General features: G+C 47.8%; 1 protein-coding gene across 3 annotated transcripts in view; it reads left to right on the plus strand.

Moving 5' to 3' along the window:
* Window positions 1–8673, plus strand: part of Fam168a (family with sequence similarity 168 member A) — a 203461-nt gene extending 194788 nt beyond the window's left edge. For all 3 annotated transcript variants that reach the window (XM_003463453.5, XM_013145324.3, XM_013145322.3), the window contains 3 exons: window positions 821–995; window positions 2255–2385; window positions 2844–8673. In XM_003463453.5, coding sequence (XP_003463501.1) covers window positions 821–995; window positions 2255–2367 — 288 coding nt within the window. In that variant the 3' untranslated portion in view covers window positions 2368–2385; window positions 2844–8673. The remainder of the gene's footprint in view (window positions 1–820; window positions 996–2254; window positions 2386–2843) is intronic.
* Window positions 8674–8975: the final 302 nt, after the last annotated feature.

Consider the following 8975-nt stretch of genomic DNA (forward strand, 5'->3'; position numbering starts at 1 on the left):
AAATTGACTTAAGATCAATGTGGTAAGCTGCTTTGGATAGTAACTCTCATGTTACAGTGAGACTCTTCTCATTGTTCAGTGGAAACTCTGAGAATTTCTGGATTAACATGATCCGAGAGGCATCTTTATACCCTTCCCAGGGGTCAGCAGCCCACTGGGCCGTGGTGGCAGGAAACAACCAGGTGATCTGGGCAGACCATTTTCTCCATGCCTAAGGAGAAATAGTAATAGTAAGAGACATCTTGGGAAGTGCTATCCATTGGTTTTCTGGTTTGTAAATTGGCAGTACTGGCCCCAGTGTAACAATAACACTAACTTTTCTGCATGTGTGCCTGGTAGTCTTGGGTTCCCCAGCCCCATTCTTGTGCTTAGAAACCGATTGAATGGGAGCTGGGGGTTTACCTCAGCAGCTTAAGTGCCTACTTGGCAAACACGAGGTCGTGAGTTCAGTCCCTGGCACCGGAAAAAAAAAAAGAAACCGATTGACTGTACTCTTTGCCTTTACATTTTAGGCAGCTATATGAGAACATTGCCATAAAATTTAAATGGTAACATGCTAACACTAAAGTTAAAAGAGCAGGGCTGTTGTCCCATGGGGTAATCATAGCAGCCCTGGCGCAGAGCAGGATAGGGGAATGGCCAGCATTGAACAGAGCAGTCATAGAGTAAGGCAAAGCAGAGCTGCAGCTGGGACCTTGACTTGTGTCTCTGAACAGTGGCTCTCTCACCCCATTTCTTAGGGCCTGGGAAAAACAGAGACCCCACCCTCAGCCCTGCCACCTCTCCAAGAGCCCATGTGACCCCTGCTTCTTTCCTCCAGGGAGCCTACTACACACAGCCGGTGTACGCTGCTCAGCCCCATGTCATCCATCACACCACGGTTGTCCAGCCCAACAGCATTCCCTCTGCCATCTATCCGGCTCCTGTTGCTGCCCCTAGGACCAACGGTGTGGCCATGGGGATGGTCGCAGGCACCACCATGGCAATGTCAGCAGGTGAGGGCAGTCTCCTGTTTTACAGCATCCATCCCTCTCCAGGGACTCTCGACCAAGCAGAGAAGTTCACAGAACTGACTGCAGCATAGCATGAGAAATCCTGTACTGGGACCCCAGAGGAAGGACCCCTCTAAATTTGTGGCAGGGATGAGGACAATTTCACCAAGAAGGGCACATTGAAGTAGGCCTTTCAGGGTAAGCAGAGGCTAAGCAGAAACATGAAAGAGGAACAGACAGCAGGCAGAAAGACTGATGGTGGAACATTCATAGCGTGGAGGTGGCCTGGCTCTGGGACAGGATGGAAAGGCAGTGAGTGTACAGTCAGCAAGGATAAGACAGTGAGTCGTGAACAGCTGTAGATAAAGGAGCTAGCAAAGGACTTTACACTGGGGGAGGAAAGGGTCGTGTTTGACATTCTCTCTGGCTGCAAGCTGGTGGCAGGATCAGAAGAGGAGAGGCTGAAAGCAATAGGCAAGTGAGGAGGCTGCGAGGAGAGTTTGAGGGAAAGATGGTGACACTAGGGCCCGTGAGGGACCCAGAAAAAGAAGGTATAGGAGCAGGGTTATTTAGAGCAGTAGCAAAGGGCCCGTCTCATGATGAATTATAAAAGGTGAAAGAATCAGAAGTCCTTTAACACCCTTTCTCCATTAAAGGTTTAAGTCAGAAATCAGACCAGAGCACCACCCTTAAGGAACTGTGAGGGGGAGGATGGAGGGTACAGCTTCAGGAAGGTCTTTGGATGAGTTAACATCTAGGGAGAAATACAGGCATTCCCATGATGGATGAGAGAAGACCAGGAGATGTAGCCAAGTCTTAATTAACCCCTGAAATCGCCACTTGAGAGAAGAGACTGCCAGAAGCCAAGTGGGCATTTGCATTTTATCCTGCCCCTTACCTTTGCAAGCTTCTGGGTACCTTCCCTTCGCTGGCCAAGTTGCGCAGGGACCAGGCACCATGAGTCAGACCAGAGTCCTGCCCTTAAGGAGCGCAGAAGTTCTGTGGGAGATACAACCACAGACACCAGCTTACTGCTTAGTGTGTGCACAGTAAGTGAAGCTACAGAGAAAAGGGGACTTTGAAAAGGTAGTGCCTGAGTCTATCCTGTAGCAGCTGCAAAGGTGTCCCCTAAGGGGATGAAGGCTGGCAAAGTAGGGACTGGAGAGTGATTCATCAAGGAGAGGATAGCAGCCATGCAAAAGACCATTCTCTTCATCCCTGGTGCAGCCTTGTCAAGTTGCCTTTCCTCTCTGGATACTCAGGTACCCTGCTGACTACACCCCAGCACACCGCCATTGGGGCACACCCTGTCTCCATGCCAACATACAGGGCCCAAGGAACCCCTGCGTACAGCTACGTGCCCCCGCACTGGTAAAACCTACAGCCCATCCAAGTGAGTGGGACTAAGATGGGAGAGATGGGAAGGTGGGGACATACAGGACCACCTCAGAGCCCCCAACTAGAATCCAGGGCACAAATATCACAGGGGCAGAGTTACCAGCTGCTTCCCTGCTGTAAGGTCTTTGGATGAGTTGATTTCTAGCAAGAAATGCAGTCATCCCCATGACCGGAAGGCTCGACTAGCTTGTGGAGCCCCAGAATTTTAGAAACCCTATAATAATCACTCAACATAATGAATCATGACACAGGCAGGAACTGCACGAGTCCAAGGATGTTACTAAATTCTTTTCTGTGGCAGGATCTCCCCTGCCCTACTCCAAGGGCTTTTGGCACTAGAACACAACTTCACAAGTGGGGACTAGGAGGGCACAGTTGAAGGGAAGAGGTCCAGAGGCTTCTGAAGGTGGCCTATGTGCTATCACTGTCACTAACGGTTCCCTTTCTCTCCAGATCTGGAGTCACATATTGTATGCAACTACTCAAGTCTTACACCGGTGCTGGAGCAGCTCCGTAGCAGCACCACCTCTATTTGCAAGAAGAGACAACGGAAGTGCAAGGGTCACTTTATGCATCGTTAATGGTTTTGGTTTTTATTTTTGGTTTTTGTAAAAGCTGCTTTTTCTAATCTCCCGCCTCTTCCCCCTTGTCCTCTTAGCTGCTTTCCTTCCAGCTCTACCCCTTCTCCTACCTGACCAGGCCATGTCGCCTCTGCACTTCCTTTCTTCCTCAAGTGTCCTGTCCTCAGGATCTCAGTCTAGTGGCAAGCAGAGAGTGGGTTTGTTGCAGTGGTTCAACTGAAGGCCAGGCTGCACTGGAAAACCATAAACTCATGTGACCCTCAGGTCTGGGGTAGGAACTCAGAGCTGTTAAACAGGCCACATCGCTGGGCAGTTATTCCTTTTCTGGTTTTTTTTCATCAAGATAGATAGTTCAGGACATTATCATGTGGCCTGACACAAATGAAATGATAAAATATCTTCTGAGAACCATCGCAGCAGACCACAAATCAAATCATCAGATTAGGGCTATATGGTACCCTAGGCTGAGAACCTGGACTCTTTGGGGGAAGGGTGGGGGCACTACGGGGAAGGAGAGCAAAGAAGGGAAAAGAGGTCCTTGCTCTGATGGCTTTGGTTTGAAAGGTCTGGCCATAATGTTTGGGCCCGAACCTTCTGATTTGCACAGTGATGTTAACTGCCCTGGCACTTCCTCAAAAGGTGATTGTGACCTCAGACCTGCCAAGCAGCTGCAGGGTAACAGGATCCCAGTGTCCCAAGGCCTTTGAAGGCCAAGTGCCCTGTATAATTCAGACCTCGGCCTCTGAGCCCTCTGAGCCCTCTGGACCCACTCTGATGAGGGGCTTCCTCCTGATTACAGTGGGACCTGTGACATTTCTCTCCTATCCCCTTCTGCCCTTCTCCCAGTGCCAGGGGTCACCCGTCTGTGTCTGTCTGTGGAGCTGACAGGCAGGCCACACTCTTGGTTACCTTGTGCCATTCATGGCCAAAGTGAAGGAACCACATTCCAGGTGGGTGCTGGCAGCTCTGAAGGTCAGGACAGTGAAGGAAAAGCAATAGCAATAAACATTTCATAGACTCATGGAACTGAAGGAACCTTAGCAATCATCTCATCCATTTCCCTGTTCGACACATGAGGAAACTGAGGCCGAGAGAAGAGGAAAATGCTTCCCTAGATCTCACAGTAAATTAGCATTAAATGCAGCCTTCCTACCTAGTGGCATGTCACCTCCAAAAATGTACCTAGGGATGGATTGGCTTGGGTTTATACAAATTAAGTCATCAGCGCCCACATCTGGTCAGTTCTGGAATGATCTCTGGTTCTTGTTTGTGAGTTTTTCCTCCTGGACTACAAAGGCGGTGGGAGTTGAAGATGGGGTAGAGGCCATATGGTGGCAGACGGCAGGAACAGATATTGCAAATGAAGAAATAGCATTTGGAAATTCTGTGAAGACATCTGGAACTTCACCCCATACCTGGCTCCACCCATAAGAAAAGGAACACGTGGGCTGGCTGAAAAGGAGAGGCCATGGTTTTAGGACAGTAGCCCCTCATCCTGAGAAGAGAAGAGAGTGGGAAGCATCAGGAGAGGAGCATGAGGGTGAGACCCAGCAGACACGGGCTCATCTTGGAGAAGTGGGACTCCTGGACAAGAAGGCCCTTGCTAGCCTCAGCCAGGACCCTGGATTACCCAGTACTGCCCTTCTGTACCCAGCATTTAACTGGGCCAGCAGCCCCTCTAGGGTAGGACAGGAACATTTTCCTATAAAAGACAGGATCACTGATGACATTTGGGACTTTTAAATAATGATTTTCATTTTAAATTCATGTAAACTTGGGGTATACCTTCCCCCTACCTCTTCCTAATTGAAGAAAGACGTCAGGAACCTTTGAACTGGAAGGACCTTGGAAGCTGTCTGGCTGTACCCAGGAGATCAGAGCCCACCAACATCCTTGGCCCAGAGTTGGGAGTTGGGGAGCCACCTTCTAGAAAACTTCAGAACCAGTAAGAGAAAACCTAGCTGTTTTGAGTGTCTTTTGGGGTGCCACTGAGGTTTCATTTTAAAATAATGAAGTTTGCCAGTGTTAATCGATTTATTTGCAAATACCTCTTCCCACTCTCTTTGATCTTGTAAAGGTGGGTGAAGGCTCTTCTAGATTATATCATATGTGCTTGAAGATGCCAAAATAATAATGGTGATAATAATAATAGGAAACTTTTACTTTTGTCAGGTGCTTCGTAGATTTCAAAGCACATCAGAGCCTTTAACTTCCTGGGCCTGAGAGGAGGGACATCATGTTATTTAATCTACTCATTTTGACCAATGAGAAAACAGGCTCTAGAAAGAAAGGGAATGGGCCCAAAGTGAGCTGAAGGCTGGACTCTTGACAGACTTCCAGGACCTGCTGCCTGTAGATGGGCTGGGTGGAACAAAAAGGACAAAAGGAAAACCTAGGAATGACCTCGTAACTGCTGTTCTTTCTATACCAGTAAGTAAAAACTAACATCGGTACCTCACAGTTCACGAAGCAGTTTAACATACATTACTGAAAAATGGAGATTATGCCTACCATTTGACCAGGAGGAAAGCCAAGGCTCAGAGAAGTGAAGTGACTTGCTCAGTAAACAACAGAGCCACTTGAGTCCCGGGCTGCATGCCTGCTCTTTCCCTCCAGCCTGAACCTGACACAGGCTCATGTCCTGAAGCATCTATGCCCCACACCACGTCTTAGCTCCTAGGCCTTCAAGATCAAAGGGAGGCCCCAGTAATGGTCACGCATCAGAGGCTGTGGTCTACAGCAGCCAAGTGTAGGACCACCTTTTCAGTGTGAGCACTGATGGCCTAGTTCAGCCTGCCTCAACCTCTTGTTCTGATGGAGACCCACAAGCCCAGCCAAGCTTGGGGAGTCACTACAAATGGACAAGCTCAGGAGAGCAGGGCAGCACGTACCCTGGCAGGTCACAGGGAGAAGATTCTGCTGGTATCATCCAGAGATTCTGGATGGCCCACTGATCCAGCTGGACAGAAGGTCAGAGCTGGAAAGACATGTCATTTTAGGAAGATAGGCTAATCAGAGAGGACAAAGCACTTGCTCGCTGTAGCACTAGCAGCTGCATACACATCCTTGTCCTTCCCATGCCCCTGCGTCATCTCCCCCGTCAACACCTTGGTGGCCAGGGCCCGGGATAAAAGTGGTTCCATGAACACCTCTTGGCTTCTCCCACTACTACTTGACTCTGTCTTCACCAGCCTGCAGCCCTGAAGTTTGGAAACTAGGTTGCTTCCAAATAGTGAAAGCCTGAAACATAATCTTGTGCCACACTTTGTAGAAACAAATTTACGAGGGATGGGTAGTCACTATTCTTTCTCATCCTCCTGGCAACCACCCTGGTGTGCATCTCCCTTCCTCAAGATATGCAGCAGGGCCATCTGTACCTGTCCAGAGCTTGTTTGGTATGCAAAATGGATGTTGATTGCCAAAATTTATAGATGAAAAAACTAATGCTCAGAGGGGTAAGAGATTTGACAGAGAACACAGATATAAAAAGAGCCATGATTTGAACCCTTAAATGCTGTACTCTTTCTGTTGCCACATGATAAGTCTCAAGCAGTTTGAAGAAAGGAAGGACTATCTGTCTGCCCCACACAAAAGGAGGCTTAATGGAGACCTGGGAAACTCAGTTCTCTCAGCTGAGCAGACTTTAAAGAACGTCTGCTTTGTTCTGGCATCTGTGATGTGCTCTGGGGATCCAGCTGTTAGCACAGAAAGCATGAGAATTTGAAACAGTGGCCTAATTTGAACTCAACACCTTGAGGTCGCAGTGCTCACTGTTGTCCTCTGGAAAGACCCAGGCATCTTTGGGATGCCTGGTACTCTGACTTTGTGATTCAAAGGCCTGGCTGCTGTTTAAATCCAGCAAGTTGGCATTTTAGAGGGACCTGACATAGTGGAGTCCCTTGGCTTACTTTTTCATGAGACACTAAATAAATGGGCTACATACTTCCTCATCCTTTCTCCTGGCTACCCAAAGTGTTCCAAATTGGCACTATAGTCCCAGATAGCTGAAGGTACTTCCTTGAAGGGCTTGCTTTGTTCTGAATAGCCTTCAGAAATGAATCGTATGAAGTATAAAAGTAGGACAAGGCCCTTGGTGCACCAAGTTCTGACATCCTCATTGTGTAAAAAGGCCATAGCAGTGAGGCACTAGCTAAACCAGGCTTGGGACCTTGCATATCAAATTCCTTTTGCTTTGTGGAGAGAGCAGACAGCTCCCACCCACTCGGGCCTTGGAGTCTTCGCACAACTGGCTGAACCATTCATCATCACTGTGGTGGGCTGCTTGGAATGCAGTATAATACAAGTGTGTGGAAGCTCTGCTTTTACCCACACCCACTTCACTCCTGGATGTGTGGCCCCTAGCTTCTTGGCAAATGAGAATCCAAATAGGGACAGCTGGGTAGTAGAGTGGGCAGGGGAACAAAAGGCACCTTGCTGGTGTCCAGGCCTTACCCACTTACCCACCTCTGAAAAGCAGATCACTAGAAGAATCCTAGCCAGGCTAAGTGGGTAGATTTTCTGCACCTGACCCTGTAAGCACTTGGGCCTCTGTGGACATGCCAGATCAGCTGTAGGCTTTGTCCTTTACCCATCCATGTCTCCCTCTCTTAGAAAGCTCTTTTGAAATTCAGCGTTATGTTGTTCCAAGACCCAGACTTCAGAAGTCCTGGCAGGCTAGCTTCAACATTCCATGTTCGACCTTGCCTGAGCCAGGCTAGGTCCCAGTTTAGCTTCTCCAGTATTTCTTGTCGTGCATGCTCTTGAGTCCAGCCCAGAGGCCAGCATAAGAACACGGGAGTGAGACTGGCCGTCACTAAATCAGAGAAGGACATAATAGCATTTGCGTCCTGTGGCTGCATCACCACTAGGTATCCTTGTCAGGAAGTGAGTTTCTACCCATTCCAGTGCTGTAGAAGGAAGATTTTCCTTCCTGAAGATGTAATCGCTTTGCAGATAAGTACCAGCCCATGAGTCAAATGAGTGAAATCAGCCTTGGGCCTGATACCCACAGGACCAGCATCTTTCAGGCTCTGGCCTTCCTCCTGATGCTTAAAAGTTAGCAAAAGAGTTGGACAGGTCGGTCAAATTGTCTAGGTCTGTGTTGTAACTCAAATTCCTCCTTACCCAGGAGGAGGTAAGGTTAGGTCTCCAGCATCTTGGAGTTGTCTGTGATGATCTTTATAGGCTTAGGGCCTATCTGTCCCCTTCCTGACTTCATCCCTCTTTCATATCACATGACGGAGAAACCTGTTCTCGTGGCATGTAACATCCCTGTGAAGAGAGCATTGTATATGATTTTGTATTTTTTAATTCATAACCTACAGGTTGGAATCTAATTTTTAAATTTATTGGAACTCACATTTTAAAAATAAAAACATTTAAAATAATAATAATAATAATAATAATAAACCTTTGACCAGTGTCTTCCAAGTAGTTTGATCAAAGAATTTAAGGTGTTTTCAAAACACAACCTGGAGTGTAAAGATTAGAAAGCCCCATGGCCTCACTTGTGTGTATGAAGTGTAAATCTGGTTTTGTTTTTTGTTGTTTTGGATTCTTTTGGGTTTTGTTTTGTTTTGTTTTATTTTGAAGATCAGATAGTGATCTCTATGAAAGACTGGAGCCAAGAGTTTGTAACTATGATATTTACTGTAAGCTGTAGAACATTCAATAACTATTAAAAAAGTTTCCCCAAAAAAAAAGTCCTAGGTGACCAGACTGAGTGGTTCTTGGGGGAGGAGGAATGAAAAGCACCTCCTGTGCCAGGGGCCCCTGGAGGTCTTGCCAGGTTGATTCTGAGTGTGTTTTGAACTGGTAAGAAATACCTGTAGTAGGCACAGTATGGCCTGCTGCCTTAGTTGACGGTGACTGTCACGTGGCTGCTCCAGCTGCGGGAATGGGAAGCCATTAAGGGCTACCACCTGTGAGGCTGAGGCATGTAGCTAAGCGTGTACTTAGCATGTGTGAGGCCCTGGGTTCAAAACAAACCAGAAAAATGGGGGCG

The sequence above is a fragment of the Cavia porcellus genome, unplaced genomic scaffold (genome assembly GCF_034190915.1).
Source record: "Cavia porcellus strain 051 isolate PalLab524CR breed Dunkin Hartley unplaced genomic scaffold, mCavPor4.1 scaffold_9, whole genome shotgun sequence".
NCBI classification, from domain to species: domain Eukaryota; kingdom Metazoa; phylum Chordata; class Mammalia; order Rodentia; family Caviidae; genus Cavia; species Cavia porcellus.